The following is a 21,094-nucleotide window of genomic DNA, read 5'->3' as shown; positions in this document are numbered from 1 at the left end:
CGATACTATCGGGTATCGGTTCACGTAAAAAACGAACGATACCTTGTTTCGATACTCTGGAACGCACTCTGGCCGGTCACATCTGTAACAGTTGGGCTACTGAGAGTTTAATGACTGCTTTAGTAGGCTACACTCGTTACTGTGGAAAATAGCCGACAATAGCCTATAATGTTTATTATGATGATGATTATCCAACGTCTATACTCTCCGCTCCACCACACTGTGTGATCAACATCATCACCTCTGCTCTACCTAATCGAAAATGGTATCGTATCGATTCCCAGGTATCGAAAAAGGTATCGTATCGATTCAAAGGGGGACGATACCCATCCCTACTATTCTGTCCCTATTGGTACGCAACTCCAACGGCGATGAGTCGGCTCAAGCGACCTTCGCAGCGCTCGGCCTGGCAACTCGCTCGCTTTAGCTCGCTCGGCGGGGCCACACGTGCAGGCTCATGGTCGCTTGAGACGACGCGCCTCTGTCGCTGTCAATAATAACTATTAACAATAATTGAACGGCCAAAACGCAGAGAGAAGCACTTCCGTGTCGGGCTCAGCTCCAGTGGGAAAAACCTCCTCGCGCCTCCTCCTCCTCCCCGCTTCCGTTTCGCCTTTACCGTCCGAAAGCAAACATAGCTTTGCTGCTTCGGCAGAAATGGAAATACAAAAATAAAGATTTCTGAAAATGCATTTTCGCGAACGGAAATGACGAACAGATGACAGCTTCCTGTCTCTCCTTTTCGGTAGGTGTAGTAGTTCCAGACTAGATATTGTAGAATAGTTGTCTGGCCACGCGAGTTAGGGCGAATCCGATACTTCCGTGAACGTGAGAGCAAAGGTCCGTTTCTCAGTGGTTTTGTCAACTATGAAGGTTAAATAACAAATTGAGCTCCCATGGCCCTCGCAAAAATGCGGACAAAATGTTTGACAGCTACGTTATTTTCAGTCTCATTCACTTACTACACACTAAACTATAAAGGAAAAAAATGACTCCCAAAACATCTGCTTTAAGTGGCATGTGAGGGGTCAAACTAGAGGTTTTTAATTATTCTGAATCCATTGCAAGCATTTGTTTTGATGAAAAACATTCCATGGGCTAAAAACGGACCCCAAAAGACTGTGAAAAGTGATGATTCATCACTAAACCATAGTTTTGTTGGCCTGAAAATGACCCTATCTGTCATTTTGCCCACATTTTTGCGAGGGACAATTTGTTATTTAATAGTTGACAAAACAACGGACCTTTCCTCTTGGGGTCACGGAAGTACCGGATTCGCCCCAACTAATAAGAGCATACTAATCATTTAACATTATTAGTTGAACATTGTTTTTATAGACGTCCGTAATGGAAAATGTTGATACAAGGCCAAACGTTTGTTGTTAGCCCCACAGATACAGTTATTGTGCGGTTTTGTCATGGAAGTTTTTTTTTTAAACATTTTAACAGATGTTAAAAATGTAAACGTTGTCGATGAGTCTAACAAACACATGCATGCCCACACCTGCGCACGTCACATTAGCACACGCACTTTCAACATACACATTCCCAGAGAGATATACACACACACACACACACACACACACGCTGCCACACGCACACGCACGATAACAGACACACACATGCTAGTTACGTAGGCTATCTATTAGAAACCAAGTATAGACAACAGAAAGGCCACATCATCATCATCATCATCATAATAATGTAATAAATACAATCACCAAGTTAATTAATTAACATCACCATCACGTTAAAAACACACAAGCAGCTCCAGTTAGCCGACACTGACCATCAGCCTCATTAACGCTCGTTAAAGGTATATTCAGTGATTGTATTTCATTCAAATAAAAATACAATTTCCATTCATTCTCCTCACTAGAATGTGTGCTGACCATATAAGGACTTCCACCATGGCCCGTGTTATGAGCATAGCTAGATTCTGTTTTCAGAGGTGGCCAGCCAGTCCTCGACCAATCAGGGTAGAGTATGGCCGTAGTTATGTTATGATGTTATAGTTATGATGTTCAAAATAAAAGTTTTGAGAACCACAGTCGCTCTGAATTAAGAACGTCTGCTAAATGCCTAGATTGTAAACTACTGAACTCATAAAATGCCACAGTCTTGTAGTAAATCAGTATCATACATAACAATCTAAACATTTCCACGCTGTAAGGCCAGTAAGGGACAAGATGACCCCCGGCCACTTTCATTATCACTGAATACACCTTTAACGCTGATCATCCTCGTTGACGCTCGTTAGCGCTGACCATCGTCCTCGTTTAACGCTTGTTAGCGTTGATCAGCCTCGTTAACGCTGGCTGTCAGCGCCTCATAGCCTGTAGCTGCAGCGCCCCCCTGTGGCGAAATGGCTTAAAAAAGAAACAACAGGAAAATAGCGAAGTGCGTCACGTCGCTTTTTCATGTGTTTGCGTTTGTGCTGTGAGCTTCGGAAATTTACTGAAATCTGACAAAGAATTAGACACTTTCTTTTTTTTTTTTTTTTTTTTTACAATTAGGGCACGCCCCAAAAAAGGGCTGGTACGGTACGTTAATCTCATGTATTGAAATAATATGTTTCATCTGTATATTTTAATTTTTTGTTGAATTATTATTATTTATTTATTTTACTTTTGTTCCATTCTACCTAGCAATAGCAACAGTCCCCTCTTTGTAAACCACTCCAACCCCTTATGGCCAGAAGGGGCAGTATTGAGGTGATATGAACACAGTCACTGTGTTCATGTCACAGTTCAGTCACTGTGGCAAAATGCACAAACTGTCGAGCTGTCTCGCAACGAACAAATCAAACAAGAACATTTATGTAGCACCAACAACACCATGTGTTGAGTCCAGATTCAACACAAAAGGCCACTTTGCAGTGACTACTGCAGTCTCAACGTTGTTCAACCCCTTCAAGTGTCTTTAGTACTTCAGACGAATAGCATTTTATTTACTCAAGAGCGCCACCTGACAGATCTATCTGGTCAATGGCATTTTCCATTGACCAGATCTGTAAGTGGCACCCTTGAGCTGGACAATGGTTTTCCATATTTTCATCTTCTGGTCAAAAACTGTATTTGACGCAAACAGGTGTGGTTCTGAGATGTTTCCTACTGCGGAGAATAGTCTTTCAACATCATTAAACCCGCCTTTGTTTCGGTGAGTAGTGAAATAGTTCATTTTTACTACAGTTTAACACTCGGGTGACTGAAAAAAATCACTTCCACTCTGACTGCATTTATCAATCAAATTGACAGGTAAATTCTCTAAATTCTTTGCCCAGGAGAGCAACACCTCCTCCCCTGCTGCCAGTGGGGGTTCAATTGTCTATTGACAATAGAAGAAGAGAGAGAATTTACCTGTCAATTTGACTGATAAATGCAGTCAGAGTGGTATAATCATATATTATTTCATACTTAGGAAATGTTTCAGAAGGGGAAAAAAACGAGAACATATGTCTTGAGTATTTAGGAAAAGTCATGGAAGGGGAAATTTATGAGACCTTCACGGGGAGAGTTATTGCACTTTGCGATCTCAAAATCGGCCAATATGACCGGTTAGTCACCCGTGTGTTAAGTAGTTTGCAAATAAATAAGCATTTGTGACAAATAGAACAGCAGTGACAGTTTGTGAATTCTTGCCAGTAAACCTAATTTGAGTGCAAACTGTACAACTGTGTGTTGTGTGGTTTTTGTGTAGTTGTGTAGTACTGCATGTTGTGTACAGTGTTGGGGAAGTTTAAGTTACATGTAACTGAGTTACGTAACTAAGTTACATTTTGCTGTAACTTGCTAGTAACTTTTTTTAGATACTTTTTGGGTCATTTTTGGCTCAAGTTACAAGTTACAAGAAGTTACAGGCAAAGTTATAATTTTAAATTTAAGTTTTGTTAAGACTGACGATCAAATTTCCTCTTATATTTTTAACTTTATTTTAGGAACACAGATGTTTACTAAAGAAAATGTCAAACTTTTTTAAATAAAACATAAAACTCAGTTGAGAGGCATATTTCTGCTGGCCTGTGACTTTTTTGTAGGATATTATATTTTGTTTCATGTACACCAAATGTACATTCTCAATTTAACGCTGAAAAAAAGTAACTTGAAGTAACTAAGTTACTTTTTCTATGTAACTTGAAACTTTATAAGTAACATTTCACCAGGGGTATAACTTTAACTTGATCAAGTTACTGCCATGGTGAGTTACTTGTAACTGCACAAGTTACGCTTTCAAAGTAACTTCCCCAACACTGTGTGTAGCACTGCATGTTGTGTACTCGTTGTTTTATCTTTTTGGTCGTCTCTTCGTGATGTGCTTCCAGCGATGAACCTTTTACAATCCTTCCGTCCGTCTTCCAGCGTTGCCGTGACGACAACGTCGCGGCCGGCGACGCGACCGTCCAAATACCGTTGCCGTTTTGCAACTTCCTTCCGAACCACGTCGTAGCGCCGTCCTCCTCTGAGCAACGACGCAGCGGTCCCAATAACCCGTTAAGTCCAGGGGTCCTCAACCTTCTTCAGGCCTCAAGGACCCCTTAAAGGAGAGGGAGATGAAGCAGGGACCCCCACTACATCACATGAAATAAATTCATAAATTAGTCTTTCTCCATATATTTCATAGATAGCTTCATAGACTTGTTTGACAGTTTAAATATAGTTTTTGTTTTAGTTTTTCAGACATTTAACCACTTAAACCCCCCCCCCCTCTATGCTAAATTTCTTTGCTGAAAATAAGCTGTCTACAAAGCTCACAACGTGTCCGCGTTGTGCAGCTTTGAAGACAGTTTTTTCCATGTTTCCCCCCAGAAAAGGGATGCTAGGATACAAGTGGTTAATGTAAAAATATTAATAATAAAACCTTGTGGACCCCTTGTAGTAGCTCTGAGTCTCCTCTAGGGGTCCCGAACCTCCTGTTGAAGAGAAGGCCGACCCTTTTGGTCCACTAATAAAGTCTGTAGTCGAGGAGCAGCCCTATTAAAAAAACAAAAACAAAAAACAAACATGGGTTTCACAACCTTTCTCTACCGGAGAGAGAGAGATCCAGCCACGCTCGCCTCTAAAGCTCACTGCTCACGCTGCTAATGACCACCAGGTGTCACTATTTAAGGCCTTTCATTGACCACCAAAGACGGAATATGACCAAAGTCAATCCTTGACGAAACATGACAAGTTTTTTTTTGTTTGTTTGTTTTACGCTAGATGGCGCTGTTTGCTAAACTATGATTCATCGTTTGCTTTTGTCACTCCCTGGACCACGTGGATCACGTGACTACACAATAATAATAATAATAACGGTACAGTACGTTAATCTCATGAATTGAAATATCTTTTATCCGTATGTTTTTATTTGTATTTATTTTTTTACTTTCGTTCCATTCTCTCTAGCGACAGCCCCCTCTTTGTAAACCGCTCCAACCCCTTATGGCCAGAAGGGGCAGTATTGAGGTGATGTGAACATTCAGTCATTCTGTGTGTTTTATTTTTATAAAAGTGCCGTACTATGCATTCCAACGGCAACGTGTCACTCAACCAGCCTGCAGTCAGCTGCCTGTAACTTTGCATTGGAATATAAATTGCCACCGGGCCACATTACTTTTTCCTTCCTGACCTTCAAAGACTAGTCTCGCGTGGCCAGACTGTTGCCTCCGCGATTTGGAAATGCTCCCGGCATACAGTCTGGGGCACGGAAATAGATACGATGAGTGCGAGATAGAGCGGATGTGACGCAACCGCTCCCTTGGTGCAGTAGCAATAACATGTCCTACTGGAAGCGCTATGTCTTCTTTCAACATTTTTTGGGATGTTATTTCATCTTTCTCTGGTGTTGTTGGTGTTACTTCCTTGATGTTTTCAAATGTTTTCTTAAACTAGACACCCATAACAAGAATATGCCGCTCGAATGACTCTGTCTGTGCGAGTGTGCTTCTGTTATGTTTCCAGTGGGACTACAGTTCCGTGCAGCAGTGGCTACTTCCGATACTCGCTGTTCGGGAGCTGCCGTTCCAGACTCTATATAGCATTCAGAGATTGTAGAATAGTTGTCTGGCTACGAGAGACTATTCAAAGACCATCTGTGGAGCGGACCATGGCGACTCGTAATATTCTATGATTCTTCAAAGGTTAGTGAAAAAAAGGAAAACTCTCTGAACGCTGGCAGTAGGAGGATCGGATGACGTCTCAACTCTGGCGAACAAAGGATCTAAAAAACCCAACGAACGAACAAACAATCAATCCTAGTTGTTGTATCTCCGTCCAAAGGATCTAAAAACCCAGACGAAGGAACGAACAAACAATCCTAGTTGTTGTATCTCCGTCCAAAGGATCTAAAAACCCAGACGAAGGAACGAACAAACAATCCTAGTTGTTGTATCTCCGTCCCGCGTCGCGGACCTTCTTGTAGTAGGCGTCCTGCTCCACGAACTCGCGGTCCAGGAGCACGAGCGCCGTCTTGCGCCGAACGCTTGACTCCCTGGCGACCGCACGATGCTGCTGCTGCTGCTGCTGCTGTAGCGAGGAGTGGCCGTCGCCTCCCCCCCCTCCCGGGGGGAGGAGCGGGGGCGGAGGGAGGTGTAGCTCCGCCTCCGGGGAGGCGGTCCCACTGTGGTGGTGGTGATGGTGGAACTGTGGCTGGGAGTGCGGCCGGAAGCTGCTGCCGCGGGCCGCGCTGTCCCCTGGAGGACAAAGTGCATAAGTCAAGGTCAAGGTAAACTTTATTGTCCACAAGGGAAATTTAGCTTGGGCTTTCACCCCTACTGCAGCCACACATAAAACATCAATGACAATACTAGAAATACATTCAGTACAGAGGGGGGACACAACATTACAGTGCACACAAAGTAGTTGTCAATATCACTGTCAATTCTATTTCATTTTAGTTGACACAGGGACAAAGGATTTTTTAAACCTAACATAGTGCCATATAGGTTCACTGTACCTTCTGCCAGAGGGCAGAAGTACAAATTCTCCATGTAAAACATGGGTAGCATCACTCATTATTTTTTGAGCCTGTCTTAGTGTGGTCTGCTCATAAATGGACTGCAGAGAGGGGAGTTGTCCTACTCCGATGATCTTCCCTGCAGTCTCATAACAGTTACTTTGAATTCATATGACAGTCATTATGGTAGTGATTAATTTAAAGGGATATTCCACTTTCAACAGGGAGCAGTGGAAGGGCCTCTCTCTACATACACACCCATTGTAACTTCAAACTCCATTTTAACCATGATAGATTCATTAAAAACACACATTATGTTTTCTGGTGACTCGTTTTACCCTCCTAATACGTGAGCAGGCCATGTTTTATCCATAAACCTTTTCATTTATTTTTAATAATTATTTGGGGGGAAAAAAAAATTAAAAAAGTTTTTGAAAAAACACGGCCTGCTCACGTATTAGGAGGGTAGTATGAGTAACCAGAAAAAATAATGGGTGTTTTTAATGAATCTATCATGGTTAAAATGAAGTTTGAAGTTACAATGGGTGTGTTTGGGGAGAGGTCCTGGGCCTGGAGGGCCTGGTAACATTTACATACAATATCTAAATATTGAATCAAGCTAATTAAAAACTGTTCAGGGTGTTCATAAAAGCCTGATTAGATGATAAACTTACCAAAAGTTTTTTTGAAAGTGAAATATCCCTTTAAGTCTGTCCTAGTAAGATGCCTCAGGGTGATATACATCGATGACATCAGGGATATTCATATTACTCACCTCGACTGTGGCTGTTGAGGTCGTAGGTATCGCGGGGGTCTCGGTGGTGGTGGTCTCCTCCTCCGCTCCCATTGGCCGCCGGCGACGAGCCCCGCCACTCCCACGGGTTCCCATTGGTCGAGGAGGAGGAGAGGGGGGGCGGGGTCACGCTGTGGAAGGAGTGAGGTTAGTATAGTTAACGTAAAACTAACGAAATAACAAACTAGAATTGAAAAAGAAAAACAACTTTTTTTAAGTATCTTTTGTGGAGTTGTTTTTACACAATAGGTCCACTTACTCTTAGGGCTGTCACGATTATGACATTTTTCATGACGATTAATTATCACTCAAATACTTGCGATTAACGATTTAATTGTGTATGTCGTTGACAATTACATTTCTGTTTGGCTTTTAGGCTTTGAAGTTGCACATGGCAATCATGACACAACTTAAATATACATAGAAATTACTGACATATTTGACAATTTTATACTTAAAAAATAACATTGATAGTGGAAATAGACGATCTACAAGCTTGTGACGCTTCGCAATCTTGTAGATCTGCTATTTCCACGACTTTTTGAAAGTGTTTGTAACTATATTAATATTATTATTTCTCAACATGGAAACCATTATGACGATTATGCAAAAAAATGCGATTACCTCAAATAATTGCGATTAGACGATTATGTAATAATTGTGACAGCCCTACTTACTCTGACCTTTTTGCATCCTGCACCTGACAAATAACCAAAGGTTACATTGTAACCCAGGTTCCCTGAGTGGAGAGACTGACTCTCCACTTGTATAGGCCTATTGCATGGGAACTAGAGTTCTAAAATTCTGCCCAAACAGACCCAACATTTAGGGTAGGGTAGGGCCTAAAATGTAAGCTAGTTAGTCGGCTCAATGGAAAAAGAATAGAGATTTTTGTTATAATTAAGTGTGCCTGCTATGCAATAGCAGAACACTTATTGTAATCCGCCATACTTAAGTCAGTCAGTAAGTAAGTAAGTAATGTTCTTGCAAATTTCTGCTCGTAATAACTGCCGCACAATTTACGCCACCGCCGCAATATATACATCAAAACGTGCGGCTCGGCCGGGAATGGTGTGCTATTACTTTTCTTTCCGATCCGCGTTACCATTGCGACGTAATTCGCAAAAAACGACGCCAAAAAACCCCATTGACTTAGAATGGGGGAAACTTCGGCACGTAATAACTGCCGCACAATTTACGCCACCCCCGCAATATATACATCAAAATGTGCGGCTCGGCCGGGAATGGTGTGCTATTACTTTTCTTTCCGATCCGCGATACGATTGCGATGTAATTCGCAAAAAACTACGCCCAAAAACCCCATTGACTTAGAATGGGGGACTACGAAAAAAAACCAGAAACCTTGGCGCCACATAACTCTGCCATACTTTTGCCTAGCAACGTGATTTAAACTTTAAAATGCACACACAACTTTGGTCTTTTTCCGGCCAATAGGGATGAGCTGTAATTGATTAAGCCCCGCCCCCTCTGTAACAGGAAGTGTCCTTCGCCAAACAGGAAGTGCCTCTATAACTCATGAACCGTTTGTCGTACAGACTCGCGGCTGGTATCATAATTCTTTTTTTTTCTCAATTTTTTTTTTCTCAAATTTTTTTTCTCAAATTTTTTTTCTCAATTTTTTTTTCTCAAATTTTTTTTTTCTCAAAAAATTTTTTTTTCTCAAATTTTTTTTTTCTCAAATTTTTTTTTTTCTCAATTTTTTTTTTCTTTCCGATCCGCGATACGATTGCGATGTAATTCGCAAAAAACTACGCCCAAAAACCCCATTGACTTAGAATGGGGGACTCCGAAAAAAACCCAGAAACTTTGGCGCCACATAACTCTGCCATACTTTTGCCTAGCAACGTGATTTAAACTTTAAAATGCACACACAACTTTGGTCTTTTTCCGGCCAATAGGGATGAGCTGTAATTGATTAAGCCCCGCCCCCTCTGTAACAGGAAGTGTCCTTCGCCAAACAGGAAGTGCCTCTATAACTCATGAACCGTTTGTCGTACAGACTCGCGGCTGGTATCATAATTCTTTTTTTTTCTCAATTTTTTTTTTCTCAAATTTTTTTTCTCAAAAATGTTTTTTTCTCAAAAAAAAAATTTCTCAAATTTTTTTTTTCTCAATTTTTTTTTCTCAACATTTTTTTTTTCTCAACATTTTTTTTCTCAATTTTTTTTTTTTTCTCAAAAATTTTTTTTTTCTCAAATTTTTTTTTTCTCAAAAAATTTTTTTTCTCAAATTTTTTTTTCTCAAAAAATTTTTTTTCCTCAAAATTTTTTTTTCTCAAAAAACTTTTTTTTTCTCACAAAACAATTTTTTTCTCACAAAACAATTTTTTCTCAAAAAAACTGTCGTTAAAGTGCGACCCGTGATAACGGCCAAAAATGCGCCAAAACGCCACTAATTAGTCGAAATGGCTGTGGGTGGTGTCATATGAAGAACCATAATGTTAAAGCTTATGCAAAAAATGCTAATGTTAAAAAATGTAACGCTAATGCTAACACCAACCGCTACACAAGGTTGCACAGACTTAGCGAGCTGCAGGCACACTTAAAATTTCTTGGAAATGTTCTTTTCTAGTTTATATTACTTTTACTCTGTGATAGTTATCAAATTCTTCCCATACCTGACTCTACCAGACCCGACCCGGTTAGGGCCTAAATGTATGTTTACTAGTCGGTTTACTTTTTACTAGTATGTTTACTAACACTAAAACTAATAAAAAAGTAAAATAATAGCCTGCTTGCGTTGTCGCAAAAAATTAAACACATCAAAACTAGCAAACCCACTCGAAAAACCTAATAAAAGGAACTGAATTAGAATAAACCAACTAAAACGAAACTATAATGAAACATCTTTAACTGTCCTAACCTCGGGTGGGAGGGAGGTGGAGGGGGCGGGGCTTGGACCACAGGGTGGTGGTGGGCGTGGCCGTGGGCGTCGGCCACCGTGGCGTAAGCGGCCAATCCCGGGGAGGTCCTGCCGGGAGAGGGCGAGGCCACCGTGGCGTAAGCGGCCAACCCCGGAGAGGTCCTGCCGGGAGAGGGCGTGGTCTCGGAGGATCTGGGCGTGTCCGCGGACGAGGAGGGGAGGAGCCCCTGCTGTTTGGACATGGCGATGACCTGCGTGAGAATAATGTTGCAATTTACATATTATACTTTTAAAATGGATTACTAGTTAGTAGTTACTATTAGCCTACTCTGTTTAAAATGCATTACTAGTTACATATTACTCCTCCATAATATATCCCAGATATGGGCTTAGGGTGGATTCATACTCCACTTTAGAGCCTAATTTATTTTGGTTTGGCTCTGTCTAAACTATTTTGGCGTCATTCAGAGCCGAATTATTGACCTTACCCATTCGAGGCCTGAGCTACACAGCCAAACGTGTGGGTAGCGCCGACCAAGGTTTTCCCAACTTGGCTTGCAATATACTCTACTGTTCCGCTGGTATTTACTCTCCTTTTGGGCTTCCCTGACACTGAGCTTAAAATTAACAAAGCGTAAAAATGGCCAATATGTGTTGTTTTTTTCTTGTCCTTATTACTGTGGGAGAGTACAATCATTCAATGAACCAAGCAACAAAGGTAAACACCAAAAGAACATTTTGATTTTTTTTTGGAGGGGCGCTACCCACACGTTTGGCTCTGTCTGTACCTCCGTACAGTCTGTACCTTGTTGTACAGGTGACAAATCAACGATAACAATGCTATCAAACACATTACCATTTGGCATAATTAAAGGGGAGATATAATGGACCGAATACTGGCAATTTTTGGGTCGGCGCTACCCACACGTTTGCTTGTGGTGCTCATTCCACGAATGCCCGATGCTTACAAACTGTACCTTATTGTAAAGGTGACAAATCAACGATGAAAATGATATAAAACACAATACAAATTGGTATTACTAAAGGGGAGATATAATGGACCGAATCAAGTTTCCTTTCTTTTTGAGTTTATATATATATATATATATATAGAGAGAGAGAAGCGCTAGTCTGGAATTCTCCTTTAAGCCATTTCGAACGGGTACACATTATTGCGTATCATTATTTTATGCTTTAACTATTGAAAAATAGCAGATATACAAGCTCACAGCGCGGCACCGAGTGCCGCGCTGTGATAGCTTGTATATCTTGTATATCTGCTATTTCTCACTGGTTAAAGCATTCAATAATTCTAGGCCTAAATGGGTTTTAATGGCGTAAAATAAAATAATAAAAGTCCCGTGCCTGCATGAGTCGTGGCTGTTGGTTGGTGGCCCCGCCCCCTCGGCCCGCCCCCGTCTTCTCGGTGATGGCCAGCCACTTGGCGCGGGTCAGGGCGCTCTTGGGGGACACGGGCGGGGGCCCCCCCGCCTCGGGCATCTGCGGGGGCCTCGGGGTGGCCACGGCTCTGGCGCCCCCTCCTGGCGGGGTGGCGGAGCGGCGGGCCGGCTGCACCGTGGGCGGGTACACCGGCACCTGAGGGGAGCACAGGAAACAATGTAGCAGCTTTGTTGGGTCGCAGCGGGGATTTTAGGGGAACATGTGTAGGAGCAGTGTCCAAAGATGTGTTTGAAAGAATCGGCCTGATGGTGGCGCTATATGGGACAGATCCATGTTGATGACATGAGTCTAGAGCAAGTGTGTACCGATTTGTGTGATTGTAGGGCAAAATCTGTAGGAGCAGTGTCCAAAAATGTGTTTAAAAAAATCAGCCTGAAGGTGGGGCTAAATGGGACAGATCCATGTCTAGAGTCTAGAGCAAGTGTGTACCGATTTGTAGGAGCAGTGTCCAAAAATGTGTTCAGCAAGAATCAGCCTCATGGTGGCGCTAGAAGAGGGCCATGTGAGAATTGATGGACGGACTGACTGACGGACTGACTGACGGACAGCTGGTCGAGGTTTTGATGGTAACTGCGACCTGGCGGTCGCAATAATGGATTCATAACTCATACTCATACATGGGGCGGCTTTGGCTCAGAGGTAGAGAAACCGTCATTGGAACACGGAGGGTTCCCGAAGGGTTCCCAGTTCGATCCCGGGCTCCCCCAGAGTTAATGTTGAAGAGCCCTTGAGCAAGACTCTGAACATCTGTCATTATAGACCCAAAGTTTACAAAATAGTGCTACACTTGCGTGTAAGCCAGGTAAACCTCTCGTGCAGCAGTGATGTTCTCGACTAAAATGTCACTCTTCTTATTTTCACGATGTACGTTTCCTATTTGGTTATATTTTCAGAATTGAACTGGAAATTTCAAATTTTCCTTTTCTTTTTCTTTTTTTTTTTTGTGGTGCTAACCGCTCTCACACCTGGCGTTGTCTGTTTGTCCCCTGCTCTGTTTGTATGTATGTCCAGTCCGGCCGTCCAATCCCACGTTGGCCAAGCATTGCGGGACGCTTAATGAAACTGACTCATGAATAGCACCTCTCACTTCACACTGGTTGTGATTTTTAATGAAACATTAACTCATAAATAGCACTGCTCGCTTAACACTGTCACTATTTTATGTCCATCTGTTAGTTAGTGTGGGTGCCCAGGAGGGGAAACACATTATAGTTCTAGTCTAGCTGTCTTATTATTTTCCTGGATAAACAGTCCAGACTATAGTAAGTCCATTGAGTTCAATGGGGGGGTGGTGCTATAGCTTGAGGATTGGTTGAGCTGCACATAGTAGTCGGGGGCGTTAGGGAGATGACATGGTAAGTTTGTGCTAATTAGTCTAAAAGCGCCACATTTTGCATAGATGTAGCCCAGGGTATGCTCTAATGATTTAGCTAGGGCGCCCGAGTCTGCGACATTCGGGCTCCGACTAACATGAATGCTCACCTATACATGCATCGTTTTCTGAGGCCATTTATAGCCCAAGGAATGTTTTTTTTGTGCAAAACAAATGCTTGCAATGGATTCAGCATCATGATAAACCCCTAGTTAGACCCCTCACATCCTACTTAAATACCCAGAAGAAAAACGTTTTTCTGGGTATTTTCCTCCTGTATAGAGGCCCAGAGGCAGCACAGCAGTATAAGGTTATTTACAAAGTACAGAGTAAGAAAAAAGATAAAGATAAAAAAAAAAAAAAACAAGAACGGAGTACAGTAAGAGCAAGGTATGTCAAGAAACGGAACAAATTATATATATATATATATATATATATATATATATATATATGTTACAGTATGTTCAAGAAACCAGTAAAAGTTGTCAAGGAGCACTCGTTTTGACGTTCACCACACACTAATCACCACCAGATGGCGACGTCAGCCACTGGATAAGAGAGTTACGTCACGCTTTGAACTCGCCGCAGACCGGAAGTGTTTACTCTTTATTTACTAGCCTAGCCTAGCCTAGCCTAGCCTAGCCTAGCCTAGCCTAGCCTAGCCTAGCCTAGCCATTAGCTCCATTGTAGTCACTTGGACAGGGCGTTTAACGTGCGCTTGCCCAGGCCTTACGGCCTGGGCATAAATATAATGATTGCATTCACCACGGCTTCGTAACTCGCGCGGCGCTCCGCCGGCCGCGCGGCCCTGGCCCGCTCTTCGCGGCCACTCGCGCCTGCGGCGCTCGGGGGCGAAGAGCAGGACCAAGGTCCGCTGGCCTTCGCGCCGCTTGGGGCTTCGTGGACCCAGGGGGGCCTCGTAACTCGTTTGGGCTTCGTGGATACAGGGGGGCTTCGGTAGCCGCTCGCAGTGTCGTGGACAATAGAGCGGCGCACCGCCTGGAATACGTTGTTGTGGCGACCGCTTGCTCCGCCCCGTGCCGCATCACGAGTGCTCCGCGTCTCGAATGTGCTGGTTCTCTTATATACTATGACATATACACATAATGTGTCCTTAGGCACAACTATCAATATAGTACAGTGCCCCACATGACTATTTGGCTACAATATATCCACTTGTTTCCGCGAGAATTTACTGTAGCATTATTTGCGGGACACTTCCGGTTAACAGCAGACATACAAGCTCACGTCGCGTCGCAGATGCAACCGTTGTGAGCTTGTAGATCACTCTCGGCTGCGGTGCCGTGCCGGGAGCTGCCTGCACATTCTGCGCAATGCACGTTGGGATGTTGGAAAGTTGTAGATAGGCATTAGGCAACCACACTCGCAATTTCCCAGAATAACCTAAATAACTAAATTTCTAGTTAGTGTGTTTGCCAGTAGGGCAACAACGACTTCTGTCCGGGATAGGGAATCAATAGGGAATCAATGGGAGTGGGAATCAATATGGAATCAATGGGAGTGGGAATCAGTAGGGAATCGATGAGTGGGAATCAATAAGGAATCAATGGGAGTGGGAATCAATAGGGAATCAATGGGAGTGGGAATCAATAGGGAATCAATGGGAGTGGGAATCAGTAGGGAATCAATGGGAGTGGGAATCAATGGGAGTGGTAATCAATAGGGAATCAATGGGAGTGGGAATCTGTAGGGAATCAATGGGAGTGGGAATCAATAGGGAATCAATGGGAGTGGGAATCAATAGGGAATCAATGGGAGTGGGAATCAATAGGGAATCAATTGGTGGAGCTTCACATGACAGCAGAATATAGTCACGTCAGCAACCGTCAGCAACCACGCTTTTAATTTCCAATTGCATCTTTTCTAGTTTGCTTAATTGAGCCAGCTGAGTGTCCAAGTACTCAGAACTATGATCGGAACATTTTGCGCAGTGGATTTCACACTAGACTAGAGCATGACGTCTCAGTGTGTGCGCAGCTAGGATGGAGGGTGTGTGTGGAAGGCACTGAAGGCAGCACTCTAGGCTATGGGTTATCTCACGTATCCATAGCAACACTACTCTCATTGGTCATGTCATGAGTACATTAGCCAATGAGCCGACGGCCGCATTGAGCTGAGGGCTTTTCTAGACCCAAAACTGTCACACATTGCGTACACAGCAAAACGAGAAAAGTAGGAGCACCACTGTGTGTAGAATCGCCGTCATTTCTCAAATAAATGGCTGTGTGATTCATATCGATTCCCCCTCCCCCCCCGTATCAGTTCATTACGGGATGGGTCTTTAGTAAACTGGACCATTCTCTGTATGTTATGAGACGGTTTGTAACTAACGAGGCTAGTTTGTAACCACGGCAAGCCGACAATTTATTATCAATGTCAAATTTTCTGCTTAGCGGATATACAGTAACATGTGTTAGTCGTGGGCTCGCTGAAAGGCGAGACCAGTATGTTACACCAAATCTTTATAGGTCAAGTTTATTCTTCGCAAAAAAACTACTGACAGTACAAAGGCAGAGCTCTTGGCCAATGAGGAGCAGCGTTCTAGGTGACATCATCACCAATAAGTGCAACTTGATATAAATAACAACAACACGTTGGCTCGAGACCAGTATGTTACATCAGTATGTTATGTTATACTTTACGCCCCCTCTGTTATACTAAATCTTTATAGGTCAAGTTTATTCTACACAACAACAAAAAAATACCAACAGTACAAAGGCAGGGCCCTTGGCCAATGGGTTATTCTAAGGTTATTCTCCTCAAAAAAACTGTCCGACAGTCCCAAGGCAGGGCCTTTAGACAATGGGGAGCAAAGTCACCGCCAACAATTGTAACCTGATAGAAATAACAACACGAACATGAAATCTTTGGGCTTGCTGAAAGATGAGACCAGTATGTTGTACCAAAACTTAATAGGTCAAGTTTATTCTCCTCAAAAAAACTGGCCTACAGTACAAAGGCAGGGCCTTTAGCCAATGAGGGGGCAGCGAGCCTACACTGTTTCGTGGGAACAGTATTTCTAGTTAAATAAATAAGGTGCCAGGCTTCGGGCTGTAAACAGCGGCACCAAACGGGCCAGGGGCGGGGCTGGGCCTTAATTCCATGGGCCAGGGCTGGGCCTGAATTCCATGGGCCAGGGCTGGGCATGAATTCCATGGGCCAGGGCTGGGCCTGAATTCCATGGGCCAGGGCTGGGCCTGAATTCCATGGGCTGGGGAGGGCCTGAATTCCACATTTCAGGCACAAGGACCAAGTTGGCACCTTGACAGAGTGAATACAGTGATCTGCCGTGACGTTGAATGTTCGTCAAGCCAGCGCCAATAGCGCCGTCTCAAGTCCATCAAAAGTAAACATTTGACTTCCGGACAATCAGACCTTGTTGCTATGGTGATCAATTTACCATATTAGGGAGATTAACAGGCATCATCTTCATGGATTGGACAAACTATGCATAACGTTGGTGCCTCTGAACATATCTATTGTTCAGGTGACGCCGAATGTTCAATTCTTTTACACATCAGCACTTGACCGATAGCATCTGATCGACCAATGGTATTTATCAGCAACCGTACTGTTGTGAGTCATGTGTGAGTCATGTTACGCTGGACGGTACGTATGAGAGGACCAGAGACAGCCAATCAAACTGCTGTGACAGTGAGACACAATGTGTATTCCTTTGGAGTTGACCGTTTTAGCGAAGAGGATCAGATTGATGTGCACATCTTCAACACAGTGTCTTTGCTCTGGAGGAAGCTGACCCCAGTGACGCCTGGCAGAGAAGGATGTCACCTTGAGGTTCCATTCAGGCGTGATGGCCAGACAGCTGTGCTGGTAGAATATACAGTTTACGTCTGGGGAGGGTATCCTTACTGCAATGTGCTTTATGCATTTGATGTGGACGCGAACCGATGGTTCGCGTCCACATCAAAGAGTGGAGGTGCAACCACTCAGCCTGTGTCTTGGGAAAGATCATGTTTATTCATGGAGGATGGACCCAGACTGGATACAGTAATGACATCTACAAGTTGGACACCAGAACAATGGTCTGGTCTTTAATTAACACCAGAGGAACTCCACCTCCTACTACATCACGTCACTCTGCCACCATCATCGGGACAAAGATGTTTGTATTTGGAGGCTGGAGGGACGGGGGGTACTACAACAACACCAGTGTTTGACACAGAGACCAACTGCTGAATGGACACAACTTCTGCACATCCTCGTCCAGAAGGACGTGAGGATCATTTAGCCTTTACCTACAATGGAGAGCTGTACATATTTGGACAGACATTTAGCCAGAACTTCAAAGGTTTTTGGAAATTCAGTCCAGAGAACTTCTCCTGGAAGAAGGTTGAGCCCAAGGGGAAAGGACCGGGCCCAACGCATAATATGTGCTGTTGCATGATGGGAGATCATATCATCCTCTTTGGAGGACGCAAAAAACCTGAACTGTATGTCTTAGACTTGAGTCCTAGCCTGAAGACGTTATGTAAGCTAGCAGTTATTCAGTACGGTCTGGAGCAGTCTGGACTCACACACAACATCAGGTGGGAACTGGCAGCCATGACTACCAAGGACAACTGAATTCACCCTTTGTCAGCCTTCAGGTTGGTCCCTGACTGGCCAACCAGAAAAATCCTTCTTGTTTGCTACATGATGCATGACATGCGGAGATATGCAGTGGGACAATGTCCTCTTTCTTTCATCCACATACATGGGAAGAGCTTAGTTTTAAATTGATATTTATTTGTATTTTATTTTTTGCTTTGTCATGATAAATAGGAACATTTTGGAACACGATAGAATGAATACACAGTGAACATTTTTGTTGAAATGATAAAAAGAATCGCTATGTGGATTACTAGTGTTGGCTTACATAGACATGCAGTGCGGCGCGATGCGGCGCAGTACGGCCGCGGCCGGTACGGTGAGACGCGGTCATAGCGATTTTGATCATTACAATGAATAAGCTTCAACAAACTAGTTCAGGGTTAGGGTTAGGGTACATACTATAGGGCATTAACGAAAAAGTCAACAAGTAGCCGATCTACAAGCTCACAACGCGTCACAACTTGTAGAGCTTGTAGATCTGCAATTTTTTTGGCAAACGTTCCGCCCCAGGATAATTTTGATTGTTGCGATAATATCGTAAATGGCGATGTTGTACCTGGGAGCTCAGACTGGAGCCTCCTCCATCGTCAGTGCCCAGGGAGGAGGAGCCCACCTCAGAGGAGCCCTCCTCACTGGCCTCCCTCTCCACCTCCCCTCCTCCTCCTCCTCCCCGCTGGTCCATGGACCTCCTGTCCAGCTCCACTCCTCTCATCTCCATGGACCTCCTGTCCAGCTCCACTCCTCGCATCTCCATGGACTTCTGCTTCCACTCAGAGACCAGCTGCTGGGCGCGCAGGGGGTCCATGGGCACCTGCGCGACACCACAACCACACAAGCACCGTTATTGTCACATCCATAGATATGTAAGGGATAACATCTCGCTCAGCGGTGATTATGGAGTGATAGGAGACCGACTGGTTAATATGCCTCCGACACGATAGCGGTGGTGGCATATGAACCTGAAGGGCTCGGACCGACAGGTTGATATGCCACCTTAGTGTTTTACCTCCTAGTTCTTATGCTTGTGTGATTATTTTTTACTTTGTTTATGTTTCACCACTTTCAATTTCACTTGATTATCCTGAGTATTGTCGCCTGCTTGAATGAAATTGGTACACTAACCTGGAAATGTAGTTGAAAAAAAAAAAAAAAAACGTTAGTATAAAACAGACTGCATTCTGTCGAGGACAACAGGCGACAGGACAACTGAATGCAGTAATTTGCACAGTAAACACATGGCTACCTGCACGGCCTTCAGTCGTCTCTGGACGGGCTGGGTGGAGTGGGCGGACATGTGGGCGGGGTGATGATGCGGATGCTCCTCCCCCGCTGTGTCGGCCCCGCCCCCCAGCACCCCGTTGACGTTGATGCTGGCCCTGGGCAGCGTGTTGCTGAAGGTCACCATCATCTCCTTTCCCATGGGACTCCTAGTGGCCGGTTAGTATATTACTATTATTAGTATATATTATATTTATAACTCTATTTTGATTGTCCATCTCTTATACCTTAACTTAAAGGCCTGTCCATACTGTCTCCAACCACCAAGCTCTTTGTCAGAAAGGTCGGTTTTAACTACAAAATGACGTCACTCACATCTTATGAAAAGCATTACCCCGAATTAGAGTTCTGAAAGCTGCACGTCAGAAAGTCTGAACTCTCCAACGACAAGTTTGTGGTTGGAGACAGTATGGACAGGCCTTTAAGTTAAGGCATAAGAGCTGGTAAAATACAGCCCATTATCTCCTTCCCCGTGGGACTCCTCTAGAGTGTTGAGGAAGTTACTTTGAAAACGTAACTTGTACAGTTACAAGTAACTCACCATGGCAGTAACTTGATCAAGTTAAAGTTACATCCCTGGAGAAATGTAACTTATAAAGTTTCAAGTTATATAGAAAAAGTAAGTTGAGTAACTTGAGTTCCTTTTTTTCAGTGTTAAATTGAGAATGTACATTTGGTGTACATGAAAAAATATATAATATCCAAAAAAAAGTCACGTGCCAGCAGAAGTATACCTCTCAACTGAGTTTTGTTTAATTTAAAAAAGGTTGACATTTTCTTTAGTAAACATCTGTGTTCCTAAAATAAAGTTAAAAAAAGAAGAAAATTATGATCTGTTGTGGACATTTGATCGTCAATCTTAACAAAACTTAAATGTGAAATTATAACTTGGCTTGTTACTTCTTGTAACTTGCAACTTGAGCCAAAAATGACCCCCAAAGTATCTCAGTTACTTGACGAGTTACAGCAATATGAATGTAACTCAGTTACCATCAAGTTAACTCAGTTACATGTAACTTTAACTTCCCCAACACTGAGTATAGTTAACTAATTATCATCTGTATGGTGGGGGCAGAGACCTGGTTAGTATAGTTAACTTATTATCATCTGTATGGTGGGGGCAGAGACCTGGTTAGTATAGTTAACTTATTATCATCTGTATGGTGGGGGCAGAGACCTGGTTAGTATAGTTAACTTATTATCATCTGTATGGTGGGGGCAGAGACCTGGTTAGTATAGTGTAACTTATTATCATCTGTATGGTGGGGGCAGAGACCTGGTTAGTATAGTTAACCTATTATCATCTGTATTGTGGGGGCAGAGACCTGGTTAGTATAGTTAACTTATTATCATCTGTATGGTGGGGGCAGAGACCTGGTTAGTATAGTTAACTTATCATCATCTGTATGGTGGGGGCAGAGACCTGGTTAGTATAGTTAACTAATTATCATCTGTATGGTGGGGGCAGAGACCTGGTTAGTATAGTTAACTAATTATCATCTCCTTCCCCATGGGTCTCCTGGATGAGGCACAGATCAGGACTTGTGTCTTCAGTTGATGCTCTTATTAACGTACCTGGGAGCCAGCAGCTCCACGTCCACGCTGGCCCTCTTCAGGGTGTCCATGGAGTCCTTCTCTCTCTGCAGGGGTCTGCAGGAGCCCACCAGGCCCTCCATGGGAGCCTAGAGGACACAGAGGACATTACACACCATTACTAACCCTATAACCCTGCCCCTAGAGGA

At 43.5% G+C, this 21,094-nt stretch overlaps 1 protein-coding gene across 1 annotated transcript in view; it reads right to left on the bottom strand.

The window, feature by feature from the left end:
* Positions 1-6,356: 6,356 nt before the first annotated feature.
* Positions 6,357-21,094, bottom strand: part of plppr3b (phospholipid phosphatase related 3b) — a gene marked incomplete at both ends in the record, with an annotated part of 25,298 nt that continues 10,560 nt past the window's right edge. The window contains 8 exons of the mRNA XM_080752874.1: positions 6,357-6,670; positions 7,709-7,857; positions 10,610-10,860; positions 11,975-12,205; positions 17,151-17,286; positions 18,761-18,885; positions 19,318-19,501; positions 20,928-21,034. Of these exons, the coding sequence (XP_080609000.1) occupies positions 6,357-6,670; positions 7,709-7,857; positions 10,610-10,860; positions 11,975-12,205; positions 17,151-17,286; positions 18,761-18,885; positions 19,318-19,501; positions 20,928-21,034 (1,497 nt within the window). The remainder of the gene's footprint in view (positions 6,671-7,708; positions 7,858-10,609; positions 10,861-11,974; positions 12,206-17,150; positions 17,287-18,760; positions 18,886-19,317; positions 19,502-20,927; positions 21,035-21,094) is intronic.

The sequence above is a fragment of the Nannobrachium achirus genome (assembly GCF_963921795.1).
Source record: "Nannobrachium achirus genome assembly, chromosome: 1".
Lineage (NCBI taxonomy): Eukaryota > Metazoa > Chordata > Actinopteri > Myctophiformes > Myctophidae > Nannobrachium > Nannobrachium achirus.
The sequence above is the reverse complement of the archived record's forward strand: the minus strand, read 5'-3'. Positions and strand labels throughout refer to the sequence as shown.